Source organism: Colossoma macropomum, unplaced genomic scaffold (genome assembly GCF_904425465.1).
Source record: "Colossoma macropomum unplaced genomic scaffold, Colossoma_macropomum, whole genome shotgun sequence".
Classification (NCBI taxonomy): Eukaryota; Metazoa; Chordata; class Actinopteri; order Characiformes; family Serrasalmidae; genus Colossoma; species Colossoma macropomum.
Genome location: NW_023494792.1, coordinates 16,937,266 through 16,959,375, shown reverse-complemented (window position 1 = coordinate 16,959,375; position 22,110 = coordinate 16,937,266). Strand labels below are relative to the sequence as shown.

The 22,110-nt window shown below is 39.7% G+C and overlaps 2 protein-coding genes across 2 annotated transcripts; one reads left to right on the top strand and one right to left on the bottom strand.

Annotated features, from left to right (window-relative positions):
- Positions 1 to 4,908: 4,908 nt before the first annotated feature.
- Positions 4,909 to 11,920, top strand: irak4 (interleukin-1 receptor-associated kinase 4). Its single transcript, XM_036576294.1, has 11 exons — positions 4,909 to 5,371; positions 6,838 to 6,983; positions 7,177 to 7,365; positions 8,042 to 8,202; positions 8,878 to 8,942; positions 9,033 to 9,147; positions 9,544 to 9,653; positions 10,125 to 10,311; positions 10,639 to 10,701; positions 10,918 to 11,076; positions 11,736 to 11,920. Exons 1-11 carry the CDS (start codon positions 5,211 to 5,213, stop codon positions 11,778 to 11,780), a joined length of 1,401 nt encoding a protein of 466 aa, XP_036432187.1. The 5' UTR covers positions 4,909 to 5,210; the 3' UTR covers positions 11,781 to 11,920.
- On the bottom strand, positions 11,837 to 21,056 carry twf1a (twinfilin actin-binding protein 1a). The gene is made up of 9 exons (XM_036576295.1): positions 20,956 to 21,056; positions 19,484 to 19,561; positions 19,076 to 19,254; positions 16,659 to 16,754; positions 15,951 to 16,055; positions 14,888 to 15,013; positions 14,246 to 14,396; positions 13,821 to 13,942; positions 11,837 to 13,677 (listed from the first exon to the last, which is right to left on the bottom strand). Exons 1-9 carry the CDS (start codon positions 20,978 to 20,980, stop codon positions 13,507 to 13,509), a joined length of 1,053 nt encoding a protein of 350 aa, XP_036432188.1. The 5' UTR covers positions 20,981 to 21,056; the 3' UTR covers positions 11,837 to 13,506.
- Between the last annotated feature and the right edge of the window lie 1,054 nt (positions 21,057 to 22,110).

Here is a 22,110-nt window from a genome sequence, read left to right as displayed (position 1 = left end):
TTGGTCACAATGTCTAATGATCAGAAAGAGCAAAAGGAGGATGACCTTGGATCCCTGTACAGAAGTGTGTGCATGTACATATTTACATGTTCAAAAATGTATATGAAATATGTCCTTTCATGTGGCAGAAAAATGTCTACATATGTTTCCCTATATCCAACATGTATGTGCAATATATCATCACTATCATAAAACTATCACTACCAATATTCAGCCCCCCCACCCCACCCTTTGCACTGATGCAGTACTCTTTCATGTAGCTTTATAAAAGTCACCTGAGATGTTTTGCAACAGGACTGAGGAAGATACACATACAGTCAGATCTTGCTGTTGCTGATTTTAGGGATAGATGGGGGGCTTTTTGGAGGGGCTTCATGTTTTTTTCATTTAACCTTTTTGCTTTGGAAATAACTTTGTATGTAGGCATCATTTGCATTTAAGCGCAGACCTTTAGATCAAAATGTCTTTTAGACTGCTAAAAATGCCCATTCATTCAGGTGTCTCCAAACTTTTGGCTGCTAGTGAATAAAAAGTTTTTTCTTTTAAGCTATAAGATTGGTAAGAGATTTTGTTACGTTATTTTTAGGAGATTTTATGTTGACAGTGACAGTAAGTAATACATGTGTGGCCTACTGATTCAGAAGAAGAATAGAAGTACATGTATTTACTCATATCCAAAATATAACTGCAGTGTATGCTTATATACAGTGTGTGACAGCACTGAAATTCCATCTGCTGCACTGAAACTCTGCAGCAGATGCAGTGAATGTACAGCAGGACACTCTTACACCATAAGACGTGAGAGTGTGTACTGTGGACTCACCCTGCTGTTGCTGTGGTTACTGCTCTACAGCCCAGTGCACCACACCTCTGTTTAGTCGTAACTGGGGTCCTGCTGACATCACATGACCAGCTCTGACCAATTTCTTGTGCGGAGTGTTTTTCCTCTGGTGGTGATTTAACCTGTTCTGGCATCTCTTCGCCGGATCTCTTATTTTCTAGCAACAGGAGGGCTTCCTCACCCCCTCCTCCCTCCCCTCTCTCTCTCAGTCTGATCTCAATTACTGGTTGTAACACTTGCTAAATAAATCAGATCTCTTTCATGCTCCATGTTCTCTTTATGCTGTCTTTCTGGTTAATTCTGTTTTTTTGTGTCAAAGACATTTTGTTTTAGTAAGTAATTGAAAGGCTGAGGACATATGCAGAAAAGGGAATGTTGTTATTCCTCTGTTTGGGGCATTTATACCCAAAAGTTCTGTATTTGAACACAAGCAATGAAGCACTCCTAAATGAAGGCTAAGGAGATGCACACTTGATGAACGGCTATGGTGCAGTAGTGTTATCAGCACTCACAGTCATGTACTGCCCTCTACTGGTAATGAACAATGAACACATATGCATGACTCAAAATAAAATCTTAAATACGTTTTGCAAAGCTATATTGTTCTCTGTGAAATGGGACACTATTCTTCCAAAATATATTCCCTCAATGGGTGTTTTGATGATGGTGGTGGACAGTCCTTTCCAACATTTGCTCAGATGAGGTCATAGCGTATGATGTACATTATTTTCATCAAACCACCCCTCGTGCCCTGTGGATGGGGACATTGTCATCCTAGAAGAGAAATGTTTTAACATAGATTAAATGTTATCAGTCAGAATATCTTTGTACTGATTTGCAGTGACTCTTCTCTCTACGGGGACAAGTGAACACAAACCATGCCAGCAAAATGCTGCCCACAGCATAACACAGCCACCAGATTCACCACTTCCACAGGGGTCAAGCACTCAGGCCTGTACTGTTCTCCTGATGTACGCCACACAAGCACTCACACACTTGTGGAGAATAAAGTGAATATACTGATCATTTCACTTTTCTCCACACTCTCTCAAATGTGCATTCATCTTTGTAATGAGGGGTTTATATACTGCGGCTCTTCTATAATATCCCTCTCTGTGTAGTTGTAGATAGACTGCTCTTGCAGACATATCCTGCACTAACATTAACAGTTACCTGAGGAACAAAATGCTCTTCTGTTTTTCCTTACACATCGCACTAATAAACGAGCATCACACTCACTGAATGTGTGCTTTCCACCACAATTTCCAACCCATATTGCAGACGTCTTTCCCACAGATCTAAATGCAGCACTTTAGTAGCAGGTACTATTGAAACACCAGCCAGTGCTTCAGAGAAGCTGAAGCTCCTGCCATCCATGCCCCAATAATGAACCCTCATTTAAAGTCACTTAGATCTTTTCATTTTGCCTTCTAGATCCAAAATCAAGGTCAGCTGGGCCTGCTCAGCATTTTTATACATGCCTCAGCGAATGGTAGGATGTTAATTGGTTAACTATATTATACAGTACACCTGTCTGGAAGCATCTGCACTTCTTACGTTTCTCCGCTCATTTATTTAGGTTTTTCTTTTAGGTTGTCAGATGTCTATATGTGCCTTATATTCTGGCCCAAACAAGGGTGTGGTGGAGCTGGACACTTCCTGTTTCAGTTCCAAACTCTGGGCAAATCAGACAGCCTGATACTGAAAGTGACATTTCTTTGTAGTAGAGCAAAAGGGCCCTAAACATAATATCCCATGCAAATATAAAGTAGGCATAAGGTTATGGTTAATACTGTGGTAGGGCTTTGTCCTAAACCTGGAAAGGCCAACACATTGGTATACATTCTGTGTTCACAATAGTACAAAAATGCAAACTGTTCCAATACAACACAAGAGCCAAGTCTTTAATACTTTCCATCCACAGTTACTGCCGTCTCTGTCTCATTCTGACCACCCAAAACTAGCATGTGGAAGAAATCACACACACAGCTCCCTTTAGGCTGAACATATCAAGCATGCCTTACAAAATGAAAAATTTACCATTACCATTCCTCCATAACAATTGCCAAGCACTTATCAGTTGTCACAAAATGAATCAATCTCTCTCTCTCTCTCTCTCCCTCTCTCTCTCTCTCAGCTACAACTACAACCTACATGGAGTTATACGCCTGAATTTAATTATCATTTTATTGGTTACTTTGGTTTTAGAACAGAGGTGTAAACTGGGTTTTTTTCCGACCACAGCAACCTGCAGAGATTAGTGTTTTCCTTCTTTTAAAGCTTTATGTTCTGAACGGCTCTGAAGGCTTTGCTAATTAGCTGAATCAGTTGAATCAGGTGTGTTTAACTGCAGAGCTGTTGCCAGGAAGGAACTCAGTTTGGCCCCCCTGTTTTAGAGTGAAGAAACATATATGGCCTGGCCTAAAGTCACAGTTGTTTGTGGTTTTGCCTAAGGGCACAGTAACGCTAACATGCTGAACTGTGGGACCAACACTGAGGGGATATCTGGTCTATGGATATAAGGATATATGGATGCGGTGGTTCGTGTTTGTAATGTGGGCAGTGTGTGCTGCTTGCTAAACAGAGCTAATCTAATCAGTGTTGTTTGCTCTGAGACCTCCACTGTGATTGGTCTTTATGGTGTCACATGGTTGCCAGCGTCACTGCACTGCATGTGTGTGGTGGTAGTTGGATTTCGTTTAGTTCTTTCATTTGAAGTATGCTGCCAGCTTTAGCCCAACACCATTTGGGAAAGCGTGCATTTAGTGTGTTTAGTGGGCTTGTTTTTTGCATGTTTGACAAATGGGACTCTCGACAGAAAGAACATGACGATACACACAAGTAGAAACAAATACATTTTGAGTAGCACTGAACTGGCTCATTATAGCTTTGAAATTTTCATTACATTTTATTTTTTATTTAGTTTTTCATGTTAGTTTTTGATTTCAGTTTAGTTTCAGTTATTCTTAAGGACACATTGATACTTTAGTTTTGTTGTTATTTTCTGTGATATTTTAGTTCAGTTTTATTTAGTTTCAGTTTTAGTTTTAGTTTGTAGTATGATGATAAGCACTGTGACAGTAGGTATTTGATAAGGGCAGAATCAAAATCCAAACTTTATACATGTAAGTATTTTATACAAATACTTATACATGTGCTGACATATACTATCAAAACTATTATATACAGAATATTACAGAATGTTATGAATATTTGCAGAAGTTAAAGTCTTTAGAGTTGTGCAAATAAGCATTTTGTTACAGAGGAGTTACTGTAACACGGTAAGGAGGTTTGATGGTTTAGTTTAGGTTTAAAGTGTGAGGCGTCCACTGTGGTTAATGAGTGATACAGTGCTGGGGTAAAAAATCTTAGCAACAACAATAGACTGAGCTCTGCCTGGATCCAGCTTTCCTTAAAGACAGCCAAACACAGAAGTGATCCTTCACACACACACAAAAAAAAGTTAAACTAAAGTTTTTTTTTCCTCAGTAATTCAGTTTTAGTTTTGTTTACTTTTGTTTTTGTTTTTGTTAGTTTTGCAGTGGTTATAGTTTGGTTATAGTTTTGATTTAGTTTCCGTGTGTTTGAAAACTGTCATTTTTATTTTTATTACAGTTGGCAAGCGGATTTTTTTGTTTTAGTCATAGTTTTAGTGAACCAGTGCAAGCTGTACAGCGGAGGTCACCAACCACAAACCTGGACATCTGCCTTCCTGAGGAATCCACAGCCTGCTACACCCGCCTCTTCAGAAGGCCTTTACTGAATGACAGAATGGATGGACTTGTTTACTGCTGTGGAGAAGAAAAGAAAAAACTAGAGTTGTTCTCATGTGTGTTTTCTGCTCACACCTACTCCTTCACGATTACTCACCATTCTATCACACTGACTTACTTTAAAGTACATACACTTAGTATGTAGTCATTCCAGTCTAAAGCAGGATATATATGCTGGATATAGTGCAGTTCTGTGACCTGAGAAGTACAATGATCTGTTACAAACTACCACCACTGGAGGGCGGAATGGAGCTCCATCCTAACACCATCGATATCTGCCTCCCACTGCTCACTATGTCAAACTCATTATCACTGTGTTGAGACTTCTCTCGGCTGAACAGACACGCTTGTGTTATGCTTCACAAATAGAGATATACAGTTTTTAACTATGTCTGTCTCACATACAGTATGAATGTATGAGGAGGGGCTCGTTTCCGCGTGAAGGGGCGATGTAGGTTAGCTAAAAGGGAAATGACTTCAAACTGAGGAAGTTTCACAATATCGCAAAGGCCTTAGAGTATGCGGGCCAGATGTGTTCGCTCTTACTCTCAGAGTTAATGTCATAGTGTTTTACCTGGGTTCTGGATCGGGTCAGTATGAGCAGCGCTGTGACGGCAGACACCTTCATCAGAAAGCTGAGTCAGTCCACCCTGAGGAAGCTCTCAGACTTTCTGGACCCGCAGGACGCGTGGAAAACTGTTCTGGTGGACATCCAGAAACCCACAGGGGAGCCGAGGTACTCTCAGTTCCACCTCAGGTAAGACAGGAGCTTTAGAGAACGTGTGTTATTATAAGGACGCCTCGTCGCTGCCCTGCTTCACCTGAGCTCTGTGCTTCAGTAATGATGCAGTAAGAAGGCAGCGACAGCCTCACTGTTAGCCAGAACCTGGATATTATGGTGTTGGAACATCGCTGTGAGGATTTGATTGCATTCAGATGATTAGTTCTGGATCATAAAGGCCACTCCAGCTCATCCCAAAGGTACTGGATGGAGCTCCCATGACTCCAGACAACACAGTTCCACTGCTCTGCAGACCAATGCTTTATATCCCCCCAGCTGAGTGTTTCTGACCCAGGTCCTGGAGGCCCACTGCTCTGCACTTTTGACTGCTTTTCCTGCCTTAACTCACCCACTTGAACTCAGTAAGGTGCTGTTAACAAGCTGATTAGTTGGATCAGGTGTATTGGAGGGAGGGAAAGCACTAAAATGTGCAGGGAAATGGGCCTCCATGACCAGGGCTGAGAAACACTGCTCTGACGGCTGATTCAGAGTGTCCCATTCTACTAGCCATGCCTTTCTGTATACATTATACAAACTGAGTGTGTGCAGTTGAACATCTGTGTTAGCAGCGGGTGCACTTCAAAGTAGCTAAATTCACTATCTGTCTGTCTGTCTATCTATCTATCTATCTATCTATCAGACATGGTTCAGTACAACTTTTTCTTTTCTGGTACCGATAACAATATTAAAACCTATAAAATGAGTATCGGCTGATACTGATCTGATATATCTGATAGCTGATACAGCAAACCCATTGATATGCCATCTCTATTCTATCTGTCTATCCATCCGTCCATCCATTCCACCATCTATCTACCTCTATCTATGGGTAATCACACATTTCTTAGGCACCAGTCAGCTTATTGCTACCGCTTGACTGTCCTTCACCTGTGAGACTAACACCCGCATAGCGCCCTGCTGACTGTTTGCCACTGCTGGTCCGCCCTCAGACCATCCAGGTTGTTGTCCTGCATACAAGCTCTAACTAGTTTTTAATCTCCTCAAACAGATTTTAAATTCATGCAGCCTTTTATTTTAGAAAATAAACTAAGACAAATATTACAAACAACTGAGAGAAAAATAATGACTAGGCCTGATATATATGATATAAATGATATAAATGATTTTATAGAATATGATGTTGCTGACACTGTGCTAGATTAAATGTATTCTCTAAACTAATTTACAAAGTACAACTAAAGAAAGGAAGGAGGGAAAAATAAGGAAATAGGACTGCGAGTGGAAAGTGATTATAAGTAGAGTTTTGTCTAATACTCTGTGTAACCACTGGTAGACCACCTGGAAAATGCTGAGCAAAATGCCCATCGTCCACCAGCTTTGTCGTCAGCTGGCCAACAGTGGCCCACTATCGTCTTGGTATCAGGGCAGACTTTGCAGACTTGACAATATTTTCATAAACAAAGTTTTTTTTCTTTTCACAGGAGATTTGAAAGATTGGTGGCCCAAGGTAAAAGTCCGACAGTAGAGCTGTTGTATGACTGGGGGACCACAAACAGCACAGTGGGAGAACTGGTTGAAATTCTTGTCAGACACAAGTTATTAGCTCCTGCTAGAGTCCTTCTGCCAGGTAACACAATCTTTCAAATAAACAGCATCAGCCTGTTAACAGTAACAGTACTGATGGCTATATTGCAAAATACTAGGACTGTTTCACTTAGGGCTATAAATATGTTTTCAGTTATAGAAGTAGAAAACTACTGTTACAGTAATGTCAAAAGTGTGATTTTGTAAAAATAGTTAATATGTGCTTCTGAAAACAGATGTAGCTGCACCACCTGCTGCCACAAACAGCAGAAGAGAAGCAAAAGAGGATCCTCCTACTCTTTACCAAGAAGAGACTCAACTTTGTGCGGGGATACTGACTAAATCACCAGCAGTAGAAGAAACACCTTACATACCACCTGACAGCACCACAGAACCAGAGGAAAATCAGGAACCTAACGATGAAGGTATGACTGTAATCGTACATTTATACTGACCAGTGGCAGCATAACTTTGCTTCTGCAATAACAGAAATATGTGACCTAAAGCCACTGTCTGATTTCAGTCCAGAGGAGGCCAGTACTGTGAACAGAAGTTCAGTCTTAGTTCAAAAGCAAACTTGAGAGGAACATTTTCAGATGGTCTGCAAACCCTTCCCACTAATCAGATGACGAATCCTTTAAGTCCTACAGTGATTTTGATTGTCAGCCTTTCTGTTTACTCCTATTAACTCCGTAAACATTTTATGTAACTCTTTATAACATTATTCATATCAAATAATCTACTTTGATTACCATTCAGTAACTTTCAAGCACACCATGTCTGATGATACAAATGTCTCCACTTTGTGTCTGATCAGCGGTTTATCTGTGTTCCCCAGCACAAACTTTGAGCCTAAACCATATTATCATGCCAATAGATACATGTTATCTACGGTACTTGAAATTTTAATCAAAGAAAACAAAAGCAAAAACTTTACTTGAATGTTGCTCTTTGTAATCCTTCATTAATAATTACAGCAACATGTTATTTTAATAATATGGTAGATGCTTTGTAGATGCACACTTTTAAAGTACAATGATTATAACTGTTTTTATAATGCATGATTTGAAATAATCGCTTTCTAAACCTTCTTGAATTCAGGATTCTATACTTTCACATATGAAGAGCTGACGCAGATCACAGGGAGCTGGGATGACAGGCCAGTTTCAGACGGGGGCAGGAAGCTGGGGGAGGGTGGGTTCGGAACTGTGTTCAAAGGCCTCCTCTACAGCACAGCTGTAGCAGTAAAGAAACTCAATTTGGTAAGTATTTGGTTGATGAATATACAGTCATGCTTTGTTTATGAAAATTAACAAAAAAGTTTGAATAAACAAATAACATATATTTCAATTCGAATGCAAGATTTTTTTTTAATGTGCCGCTTATGTCATTTTTTACTCATTCATATTTTTAAAAAGAATTAAAATCCATAATAGTACAAAATTAGTACCTCTGAAGATCTGTTTTGCTTAATGGAATTACATCTACAATAAAAATGTAAGATAACAATAAGCTTAATAAACTTCTTCACGTTCTGATCCATTATATATAAAAACAGAACATATGTAAAATCCCTTTGTTGACCCTGGAAAAAGTGACAAACCTGACATAGAAATTAGAATGTATGTAGACCTGATGATATGTTGATAGTGAAGTGTAAGATGTCCTTATGTTGAAAATGTATAGTATCTTAATTTACATTACAGAACTGTAGCTCTGTATGTCAGAGGCCTCATCAGGCCCATGTCTGATTGTAAATAATTGGCAGGAGTCTTCTGCGTTGTACTAATTGTAATAATTGTGTTCTACATGGCACTGTATAGACAATATAAATATGCATGATGTGACCAACAACATATATAGGGTGTTACAGTGAGGTCATCGCTTCTGCTCCACTGCTTAAAATCTAAGATTCTGCCTCTGCTCTCCGCTAACAGGAAGATGACTTGTCTCCAGAAGAACTGAAGACTCAGTTCAAACAAGAGATACAGACACTGAAGAGGTGATGATAGCAGTAAACTTTGTCTCCCCTTTTTTGGCCATGACTGATCTTGTTGCAGTGATGTTATTATGATTTCTTGTGTTTTTTCAGCTTGAAACATGTGAATCTAGTGAATATGGTTGGTTACTCCAGTGATGGCCAGCACCCATGTTTAGTCTATGCTTATATGTCTAATGGTTCGTTATTGGATCGTCTAGCATGTTTGGTAAGTAAAGTCTCTAAATGTTGTGAACAGCAACTGATTATACACTACAGAAAGGATTGACAGGTCTCTGATATTTGGTCTTATTTCTTTGGGATAGTTTTGAAAAAGCAACTGTGTACTTATAACTCCGCAGTTTTCACCGTGTACCTATAACTATGTAGGTTTGACTTTGAGGTAGTTTACTACTATGTTATTGCTGTAGATCACGCCAATCCAGATATTCCCAAAGGATGTTTTATATGTTACTGCAGGGCTGGCATCATTCTTCCACCTGTAAATAACCCTTTCATTATGTTTATTAGGCACAAAGATATTTTATTTTATACAAAGACATAATAAACAGAGGCTATCTAAAGGTTTAATAAGGGCACATTCATAGATGAACTCTTTATGCAGGCAGGAAGCTCTCCTCTCTCTTGGCGAGTGAGGTGTGCAATAGCACTGGGAACAGCCAGAGGACTGGAGTACCTTCACCAACACAACCACATCCATCGAGATGTAAAAAGGTATTAAACTATTTCACTGAACTCAGTCCATCTTTTGCATATGAAGGGGGCAACATTATGTGCTTTGTTAGGGTTTAGCAGATTGTTCTCATTGATGTGTATGTTTACAGCTTGACGGGAAATGAACAGATAGAAGACTTGTTTCTCTAAAATGGTAACTTTACAGGAGAAAAGAAACATTCCTCATTTTTAATGTGTGATAAAGGTCATTTTAGTCCATTTCTGTTGGCCAGTCTGTAATATAATGTTTACACAATGTAGAGAGCAGTTGGCATTCACACATAATGTACAAAAATGTTGAGGTATTGATATGGAAGTGACAATATATTACATGTCTTTGGAACTGTTTCAGCATTTTGCATTAAAAATCCCTGCTATGTCTCACACACATCATCTCCAGTAGTGACATTTGAACTAAAATAATCTTAACTAATGTTTCCCCTAATTGTTCTTTTTGGTTTCATGCAACAGTGGAAATATTTTATTGGATGAATCATTCGTCCCGAAGATTTCAGATTTTGGGTTAACCCGTGCCTCGGCTAAGCGCTCATGCACAACGGTGATAACAGAGAGAATTGTGGGTACGACGGCCTACATGGCACCAGAGGCACTGCGAGGAGAGATCACCCCCAAATCAGATGTGTTCAGCTTTGGAGTGGTATGTTCTCATGCATGTAGGGAGATACAGATATATAGCAGAGAGAATATATCAGAAACATCAGAAAATGTCCTCAACCAAAGGAAAGCAGTGAGAAACTCCCTAGCCACTGTAACTTGCCGCATCACATTGTAGCATTTTGAACAGTTTTAGTATGACAGCTTCAGACCATGAGGCAGAAGTGAGTCACACTGCCAACAGTTTGGTCTCAAGGCCACTACAGCGGAAAAAGCCACAGCCAGCATTTTACTAGCCACTTAGGTATTTAATGAATAGAGCATATGTTTAGTTCACTGAGAATAAGTTAAACCTGGCTGACTTTTGCAGGTGCTGCTGGAAATAGTGTCTGGACTTCCTCCAGTTGAGGAAAACCGGGACCCAAAGCTTCTGGTGAGTTCTGATTTTCCTAATACTTTCCACACACAATCAGTCTCAGTCATTAATGTATGATACTTTTTAAAATAAAGGATTCTAAAAGAACTCTTTAATTCCCTAAAGAACACATTCTGTTTTAAAGAGCCATGGTCCAAATAATTTGCGTCCTGTATGTCTTTGTAACGTGTCTCCTGTATGTTTCTGTATTGTGATGTTTAATGTCTTTCTCAGTTGGAGATGAAGGATGAGATAGAGGATGAGGAGATTACACTGGAGGAGTTTGTAGATAAGAGAATGGAAGACTGGGATATGGAGTCTGTGGAGAAGATGTTTACTGTGGCTAGCCAGTGTCTGAAAGAAGGGAAGAACAGGAGGCCTCAGCTGAAGGAGGTGTGTATTTTTGTGTCGTTTTAACACAGCATCTTCTGTCTTTATATCTCTCTATAGCTACTGTATCTAGTGCACACAAATTCCCGGCTTAAAAGAAAGTACATAAAAGAAAGTGTAAGGATTTTTACACTCAAGTTACTGGAAGGAATGAATTCTCTGATCTCTCCTGTTCCTGTTGGGCGCCTGAGGTAGCTGCCGATTAGGGGTGGGAAGTAGGGCTCGGCGGTATCAGACATTTTCTCAATGCACGTTATGCATCACATTTTTCTGAGGTTTGATAAGTTGGAACAGACACAAAGAACCAGCTCAAAAATACCAAACCACTAAACCCCCTGGCCCTCAGGAGCAGTTCATTGTTATAAACTCAAAAAAACCTTCTGTAACACAGAATTTAAACCTATAAATACAGCACATACTCTATTCTTCCTTCAGGGCCTCAGTGTAATGTGTCACTGGATCCTGTGCAAATGTGCCAAATGTCAATTGCAGTGTGAAAATAAACAAAAATTGCTTTAGGATAAAACACAGCATTAACGTGTGCTATAAATACATTAATTTTACATAACTGGCACAAGGATTTTAAATACATCAACGTCACTCCAGCATCACAACATGCTTCATTGGATTTACTTATACTTTTTTTGTCTTTTCATCTGTAGGTGGCTGCTGAGCTGGAGGATCTTACTCACTTAAAGCAGAACTGAGACTGAAAACACCTCTCATATTATGTTAGATGTAAAATTCTTGATTTTAGGTTTAATTTTTTTTGAAAAATGTAAATATTTGTATGTATGTTAGAACAGAGCTTTTATAATACTAATTCTCAGCAGGCTTATTAAAGAATCTTCAAACCAGTGGTGAGTGATTTGGTCTGATATTATGTAATAAAGAAGTAATTATTAGTGATTTAAATATTTTATTTTTCTTTTAAAAAACATTGTACAGAGAAAAGCATTCTCACGACCACCAGACATGAGACAAAGACACTATATAGGTCCATTTACATGGGAAAGGCATTGCCTTATTGTAAAGATAACAGTTGATTAACAGTGGATTGCCTCGCATTTTCAGTAGATGCAGGTGCCCATGGTGGCTTGTATTTTGTCACACTATTATTTTTCCTGACACCTTGTGCTACGGTGTGCAGAGCACACAGCAGTGCTTTATAAAAAGCAGCAGTAGCTATTGCAGTTTTTCAGTGATGAGCAACTCAGGGACCTTTAATGGACATCAGAGTTGGGGTTCTTTCATTTTACTCATTTTAAGTAAACTAATGTAAAACCATCCATTTCTATTCACACTTTTTACACACTGAATACAAGTTCTGGAGCCAATTTTTCTCCCTATCACTGGGCTGCCCAAACTTCTGTTGCATTATCTAGTGCAATATAAACCAATTTCACTGCACAGGTTGCATTTCTTATCATTGTGTCAAAATGTTTGGACACATCAGGGTTAACTGGATTTATTTCACTGAAACTGACCCCAACCCTGGCTGTGACTTCCAATATAACCCATGCCATGGCTACATAGACAATCAAAACATGACAAAAATCAGATAACAAATAACAGAGCATTGACTGACTCAGTATATACATCACTTGCATAGGAAAATATGTTTCTTGGCAAATGGGAACATCAAAGTGACAGTCGTATCAAAAATGGGACTTTTTATTATGTTATAAAAAGCAATGCTGAATGTTAAAATATTGGTGTCCAAACACAGTCCATAATAAGTGACATCTTACAGCTGTGTTTGTTGTAAGACATCTAGAACTTAGGCCTCGTGTGTAAAAATACAAAAATATGACAGACATTAAAGCTGGAATGGAAAAATAAAGGAACGGGGTTTGGTGGAGGTCTCTTTGTTCTTGTTCACATTTATGAACTTACACTTTCATGCTAAAACAGTAACCATCCAATAATGTAACAATTCATACTGCACTTACTGACCTTTGCACAATGTAAATTCATGATTTTTTTTATGACTTATTGTCAAAGTGGTATAATCCATCTGAGTAAATAGCGCATGTCTAAAATGGACAATGTTCCACCAGTGCTGTTCATGCTGTTTTTACCAAATTTAAGCATGAATCTTTAAATGTGACACATATATTTTATGAATCTGCACTTGGAGAAATGTTTGATTCCTGACTTAATCCTAACGATGAGCGAACACTCTTGCTCACATAATAATACTTTTCTAACAAATACCATGAGTGAGGCTACAGAGGTCAAACCACCATGTCAGTGTGTTCCATTGTGTGCATAGTTCATCATGAGGTGGCTGTCTTTGTGGCCTTGTGTTGAATTGGGGGAAACATATATATTTTATAAAGGTAGAGAGCTTTGTGTGAAACAGGCTTGGCTTCCATCGTCTGGAATGTTCCACTGAAGCGCGGAGAGAGGGGAGTTTGGCCAAGTGTGCATTTAATCATCAGCATCCTCCCCATCCCCACGCTGCCGAGTGATCCTGCGATCCCCTCTCCTTCCAGCAGGACCTTTGGGCTTGGCAAAGGCCTGCTTGTGAGCATGCTGTTTGGGGTGGACCTCCTCATACAGGAAGTCAGCGGTCAACTCATCACCATTATCAATTTCCATCTATAAGCGAGAGAGGCATAGAAATGAAAGATGTTTACAACCCACAGCAATAATTAAAAGGCAACAAGATATATTCCTTTTGCAACCAGTATTATCGACAAAGCAAAATAATCAAAAAGCCTCATCTGTTCAAGATCTCATACCTTTTTTTCTATCTCCATCTGCAGTTTGCTCTCCACCATGTCTATGAGAGGACTCTTACAGCTGGAGTAAAGCATTCTTTCTTTAATGCTGCAGCTGTAGCCAGGCATTGAGTAGATAAACACTGCAGCAGACAAAAAATGTTGTTATTACAAGAAAAATGCACGATAAACAAGCTTCGCATTCACAAAGCAAAATCAGAAAAGATTTTAAAGGCCTCAGCAATAACGATACCAAAATGTTGGAATCACTTTCCTTCAGGGTGGCCACACTGCACCCACAGTTTCACTCAAAAAACTTAGCCAAAGCATCCTTCTAAACCCCTGCCACTGAACCCACCAAAAATTTGTCAGGAAACTGTCCAATCTGGCAACACTGCCCTCCTTACCTATAATCTTCCACCAATATCATGAGCAAAGATATTCACCTATAGATTCCAGGTGGTCTCCCTCGTGTGAATGCTTGTAGAGGAAGAAGTGGTAACGCGCAGCATCTTTAGGAATCCTCTTGGGTAAATCTCTCACTTCTGTCCGGTCAGTGTTTGACAACATGATGAGCTCCTTGTCAAAATCTATTTTCTGTTGATGAATAACAGATACATTTTTATTTACATTAGAATGAAAATCTGCCTATTACGATTTCTTTTCTCTATTTGAGCACTATTAAAAACTCACTTCACTACTGATCCAAGATCACTAATGAGCTTCATTACTGACCAGTGTTTCAGCATTATTTTCTACACCCAGCTGGGGACCTCATGTACCGCCCTTTTTATATTTTTGCTAACTAACTCAGGTGTAATAGAACAGGAAAAACACAGCTGAAGGGAAGAGTGTACTCCTACAATCAGTTTTTGTCTTACCAAATATGGTTACCTACTGCAGAAAGGGGAATCTGAAACCAAATCAAGCGTCTAACTCTTACTGAGATGCTTGCCACAAAGTGCAGTGCTGACCCGCTCCTTTCTAAACTTCAATACCTGCACAGCAAAGCTTTTTGAAAAATTTCTAGAAAACACCTCTGAGATTCCTTAGTGAAATGGTGGGAGGGGCAGATATAACTGCCTTACCAGCTGAACGTAGTTAAACGTCTTGTCCCTAAACTTCTGCAGTGCTTCCATTGCGTCTCCGTGCAAAGGGAAAGCAACACCCTGCAGGGTCTGCTGCTTGGTGTCCACACTGATGTCAGTTTGCACCTGCAGAAAAAACAGTCAGGTTCAGCACATAAATCAGTGTACTTGAAATGAAGCAGAAACCCAAAACAAGCAAACTACTACAATTAATACAACTACTACCTGTTTCTTTAACAATTTAACAAGTGATCTGTGCATAGATTAAAGAAATGTCAATCAATTTACTGTGTCATGACTGTGTTTTTACAGGAGTGACCAGTCTGACTACAATTTTAGGACACAATCTTCAGCATATTTAGACAATTTTCAGTCATAACTTTTTTGTTCTTCTTTGAAATAACCTGCACAGCAGCAACTGCATAAAAAATACATACTATCCTTTTTTACAAAAGAAAACGAGCTTTGTCAGATATAAATGAAGAACTGCAGTGTTTTGTGCCATGTAATGCAACTAGTCTAGCATTATATGTTCTCTGTTGGCTGTGACAGAAAAGGCAGTCTGACTTCCTTTTTACATTTTCTCCCTCTCTGATTGGCTAACTTCCGGGAAGAGAGGAGGCGTGGCTCTTTCAGCACATTTCCTTATATGGTGTGAGTTCGCCACACACTATTCCCATTCAAAACTAGGAACTCAGCAATTACAAGGGCAAGAGGCTAAAACAAACTGCTCTTTGCAAGTGCCTGGGGTATTGTGCTGTGGAGGCATACAGCAACTGGTCAATAAGATGAGCAATGTAAACACATTAGACAATAGGAAAATACATAGAAATGTAGAAGTCTGATGTATTATTAGAGCAACATTCTACTTCAGATACGTTAGATACATATTTTATTTTGATAAACACTTTTCCTGGAGCTGCAGTAACAGCAGTCAAATCACTTCAGTGAATGATTTTATCAATTTCCAAAAGTGTTGCTCATTTTAAAGCTATATTCAGATTTCACAGTCAAGGTTACAGACTTCAGTGATGGTGAGAGATATGTGTGTGTGTGTGTGTACCTCACTGAGCTTAATCTGTCGCAGTTCCTCTTCGGCAGCAGTGAGGGGAAGAGGAGCAGACTGTGAAGTGATGTGCCTCTTGTATCCGTTAAGAGAAACATCATCCTGAAGAAGAACAATTTAAAAAGGGGGGAGGGGCACTGTTTACACCAACTTATCGTTATGAATCTTTATGCCATAAGGATTTGGAAAACTTCAAGCTCAAAGAAATTCAAAGGTGAAACTGTAGGTTTTCAATTCCTGAAAATGGCTTCATCTGAATTGGTTGTTCTAAAATGATATTACAATATTAAAGGCCAACGCTGTTTAAAACAATTAAGATCATTTAATGGCCCATTCTGTGATGTTTGTAAAAATGTTCTTTCCATCATCTCTTTGGGCCAGGCCCCCATGTTTGTTCCCTTTACCTGCCCCTAATGAGGCAGTATTTAAGGGGCCTTGAACCCATTCTTTATAAACAATGAGACAAAAATTGTAGCTGTAGACACTTTTGTTTCCTTTGTTTTATTATTATGAGAGGGGTCACATGCTTCTCCTTCCTTCAGCTTTATAAGAAACCAGAGTCGCCATTGTTTTAGAATCACAATAGTCTAACCATGTCTGTACCACAAGTAATGAAGCTGCTGACTGTCCTCTGCCTTATCATTAATCAAGAGCTCACTGTGTACTTATCACAGAGTGTTTCTTATTCTAATGTACTCTACTCACCTTTACAGTGCCAAAAATCTCATCTTTAATATGGCCACCTCCAAACTCTTTCTTCACCGTAGCTCTGGTAGCAGCATAAAGCATTTTATGCCGCACCTATTGAGAAAAACAACTGAGAAAGTTCAAAACTACAACAAATGGCATTATATGTTTTTTCTTATATAGGAAGGTGACTTGCTTGGACAGTTTAGCTCAGGGGCGTCCAATCTTATCCACAAAGGGCTGGTGTGGCTGCAGGTTTTCATTCCAACAAAGCAAGAGATCACATGATCAAATGTTTGAGGAACTGATTAAACTAGTGGAATCAGATGTGCTTCAGCTTGTTTGGAGAGAAGACCTGCAGCCACACCAGCCCTTTGTGGATAAGACTGGACACCACTGGTTTAGCTACTAGGTCATTCTCACCTCTTTAAAACATGTCCATAAATATTTGAGTGTCATTAGCACAACACAGATAAAAAAAGATTAATTTAATTTAGTAAATTGTGTTATTGTTTGCTATCCGGTGTTGATCAGAGAAGGATGGGTTCCCCTTTTGAGTCTTGGTTCCTCTCAAGGTTTCTTCCACTTGCTCTTAGCGAGATTTTTCTTGCCACTGTCGCCACTCGCTTGCTCATGAGGGCTTGGACCTGGATTTTTCTGTAAAGCTGCTTTGTAACAATGCCTTTTGTAAAAAGCGCTATATAAATAAACTTTGCCATGACTAAACCAAGCTCTATATAGAACAAGAAAATGTCTGAGGAGTTCACTGTTCTGCTGTCATATTTTACTGTCATTCTCATTATCGCAATTTTTCCACACATTTCCTTGTAAACTCACAACTCTGTTTCATATTAACTGCAGAGTTTTCATTTTTATAATCCTTATAGTGAAGAGAGCTGTTAGAGCTGCAGTGTTATTTTCCCTCTACATTGAAAACAGCAATATAATCTGCTAGTGAAACAATGAGTCCCTAGTCAAACAAAACCTATAAGACAACATAAATCTGGCTGAAAAAGAACTGAAACTGCAGTATTTCTCAGCAGAATTTGCAGACCTACAACAAACTGTGAAAACAGTCATTAATACAGAGGGGCTACATCTAGGTTCCTTTATTTTCTGTGTAGAGTTACCTGATGACACAACACTTCACAACACAAAGACAAGGTAATGGCATTTTTGTGCTCTTCATATGCAGAGTTCTGAGATACCACTCAGTGTGGAGTCTCATGTAAACTGACACCACTGGGTATAAACGCTAATGCAATAAATGAAGCCATGTCTGGTTTCTCTGCAGATGCTATAAAATGTAAGAAATCTAGAACCAGCTTCCCTTCCGTGTCTTACTCATTCTGAAGACAGAGAGCACTTATCACAGATTAACATTTCTATTTAAGGCCTGAAGTGAACAAACCTTTTAAACGGGTGCAAGAATAACTGCAAAACTGAACTCAGATGTGTGGACAACTTCCACAAATATCTATCGCCTCATACACTCCCGGAATTGTGCTGACAGGTCTAAACCTGTTACAGCTACACTGTGGGTAAGAATGTTTAGCCTTGGCTCCTCTCCATTCTTATTGGCTAAAGCATTTTGCTTTGGGCGGCAGATTCCCTTGCTGAGCCAATCACTACCGGTGTGGATCATAGTGGCACTTTTCCTGTTTCTCTTCATAAAAAAGAAAGTCTTCTATGGCAGGACAACTGCATTCTAACATACACTTATCCTCTGTAACAATCACATACTAATATACCTCTGAAGCCAAGCATTACTGGATCCCCTGAATTATGAGATCTTATGCTACATACATGCTACGAGCTAACTAACACTCTTGCACACTGAAATGACACAGCATGAAATTAAGTCTATTATTAAACCTTAACACTATTATATATCAACACCAGCTACTCAAAACTGTAGCCTAAAACTGCAGATGCCTCTAAACTACCAACACTTGCCAAAGCTTGCTAATTTGTGTGGGGTATTTTAGTGTTTACCAGGCTAATGATGTAAATTCAGCATGCAGCAGTGTTAGCTTGCTCATGGCAACAGTCATATTTCGGCTTCTGAATGACCTCATAACTCCAAAGATCTGGCACTGTTCAGAAGACAACTGTATGTATGGCAACATTTGTTTACCACAGGGCATGATTTCTGAAAATGCCACTCATTTTTCACATAGGGAACACCAGCTTAGACCTAGAGTTCCTGACAGGGTCACAACGCGGACTAGATACTGACAACACCACATCAGAGCTCAAATCATACAATAATAGTCAGCAAACATGATCCAAGAGAACAACTAGTTGCAATCATTCTTTAAAAAGCAGATACATGAATAACCTCAACCTAAAGTCAACTAACTCCACCCAAAAAACATTTTTACCACCCATTTAACTCATCACAATCTCTCCAAAACAAAACAAAAACATCTTACCGGAGAGTGGTCTGGCGACCAGGCGATAAACACCCACTCATGTCCAAAGCTATTGGTGGAGTCCAGCCTATACAAGATGTAGCATGGCAAGTCGTTCTCCAGCAGAGGAAGGACAAGAGTGTTATAGTCTTCCTCCCAACCCCGAGATGCCCGCTTGGTGTCACCAAGTACTAGCTTTTCTATAAAACAGAAAAAAATGATAAGCTTTTGATGTTGTGATGCTTTCAAGCCAACCAAATTAGGCACTGCATATGTCTGCATGTTCAACAAGGCATTTCAGAAGTGCAGACAGCAGACAAGGAAGTTTTGATCTTATGACTCATTGCTATGTGAGTGTTTCGCACTGTAGGCCAGAGCGCAGTGTTGGGATGTCACTATACATAGCATGTGCCCCTGAGGTGTCCTTACCGTCTTCAATCACGATCTTCAGAACTCTGTAGTCTCCATTTCTGGCACTGGCAAATATGTCCTTCACCTCCCCAGCAGCTTAAAGACAAGAAGGTACAGAATTGGACGATTAGTATAAGTTTGAACACTGACAACTGAACATATTTCTCCTGTTTTTGGATTTTTCCTCTACAGCATGTGCTGTGTCAGCTCTTTGCCGAATTCCACATCTGTATAAAATGAAGGCAGGAGCAGAGTCTGGAATAACAACAGATAGCCAGCCAAGCCTGCCCCACTTACTATGTTTCTAATGCAGTAAAATGGAAGCAGGTCAGTCAACAGACTTTTACTTGTTTGAAAAGTTTAGTTACTACTTTGATTTCTACATAACTGCATATTTAGGCTAGTAACAACAAACTGCCACAGTCACTCAATGAATCATTAAGACAGAAAAGATAAAACAAGAAACCACAACTTCCCTAGTAAAGAGCACAGTGATAGCAGTACACAAACTAAGTGCATATTTATAGACAGTGCTCTATATAAGCTTTTGGTATGATATACTGATTGCCTAAGTCACCATGTCAGGAAATGATTCTAGAGGTGGGACAGACTGATAGCCTGAATCATCCTTTCACAAAATGCTATGAGCAATGAAATGTACAGGCAGGATATTTTGACAGAAATATAGAAATTTTGAAATAAATCTCATTATCAGAAAATGTTACCATCGTTAAAAGAATAATTACTATATTTTCATGGCCTAAATCACCCCATCAGGGCGTTAAGCTGCAATATTAAGCCTGCATTGCAATATTGAGTCTGCACTGCATTAACATTAAAAACGCAATGAAACATTTAAAACACTAAAGCCACTATGCTACATTAGCGATGTGCGCATGCTCAGTAGGAGCACTCGACGGGTAGGACAAACTGTTAGAACACCTGGTTTACAGTCTGTCTTCATTTAATCACACTCTGCTGTTACTAAGCTAAAGGTATCACTGCCGTTAATTTTTCAGTAAGTGCAGCTTATTCAGACCCGAGCGGCTGCCTGGCTCGTCAGCGGCTGTGTGTCAGAGCCCCTGGCTGCGTCCTGAGCTATGCGGCTCTGTGTGGAAATGGAGCAGCTGGAGGAGTGAAGGCGTTGCCCGCTTCTACATCTCAAAATCACCGCGCACGAAACACGAACTCTCCGCTTTCAGACACGAGACCTCGGGAGGAGCGAGGCGAGTGGAGCAGGCCAGCCCACCTCAGACCCAGCTACCACCCAGAGGCGGTGTGGAGGGCGGCTGGCTGGTGTAGAGTTATAAAGGAGAGCAGGTTGTTACTACAGGCGGCGGCTCTTTCTGCTCGTACTGAGCGGAGCCTGCAGCCCCCAGACAGCGACCACCCTCCGCACAGACCAGCCTCACAACCGCAAGGCGCTCCTCGCCGGAGGGACAGTATGACACATGAGGGCGTGCAGGGTGCTGAAATAAAAGAAGGCTTACCTTGAATCCCCGTCTGGTGAGACATTTTCGGGTCGGAGCGGTTCGTCTGAGACGGCGAGCAGAGTCAGGAAGAAGGAAGCGGAGAGCAGCGACGCCACTGGCTCCGGCCTGTTACGTCACCAGCCTGGTCCAGCGACGCCTTCCAACAATTGCGCATGCGCAATGGGAAACAGGTTTCGGCGGAAACGTGCTGCGATGTAGAAGAAAATCCCGCTGGACTTGTCGATAACGTTTACAATACGGATTAGTTTTTCGGCTGAAATGCTGTTTGAAGTTTTTACTGAGATAAAAAGAGAGAAAGAAACAGTACAACAGTAGAACAACAGTAGAAAACAATTCTACATACTAAGTATTATTTTCTTAAATTGTACATTAATAAATGGATCATTACAGCATTTCTCTGCAACTTTGACATTCACATGAATAAAACAGTTTACAAATACAGCATAACAGACACATATTCTATGTCTGCTTGTTTTGCCAATATTTTTTTTTTTTCCCAAATGTTACAAATATTTTCAAAATGGAACTGCCCGGGGCTTCGTAAATGTGAAAAAAGAAATCACACATTTTTGTCTTTAATTTAACTACATTGATAAAATATGCAAGCTTATGTTTTACATGTAAATTTTAAAATCATATTCAGAGGCATAAATTGTGCAAAAGTATTACATTTTAATAACATTCTGCTCTCAATTTACCATCAACCCTGTTATGAGAAGGAGGAAAGACTGCAGGAAGTTGTTTTCTCTTGCCTTGAGTCACATATTTCTGAGGAAGTGATCTCATTTCATTACAAAGCAGAACAGCATGCAAAGAGTTCTTTTTCTATCACCTTTTTAAATGTTTTGTACATTTGATACATGGGGACAAACAGAGCTCATCAACTCTGCAGCAATTTGTGCAGAAAACAAAATATTTTTGCAATTCAAATATGTAGAAAAATGGTACAATTTCATATGAGTGATCGTGATGCTGTGCCATGTGCTTCAACATAAGATTTGCTATTGCATATCTAGTGTGTCAACCCATGTTCCCTTTGTTTACATTTAAGTTCAGTTTTATGGCATGGCACCTGTTAGAGTGGCAGAGATACAGGGAATAGATACAGCAATATTTCAATTTATAGGAGAAGTGTAAGACAGCAGTAGTTCA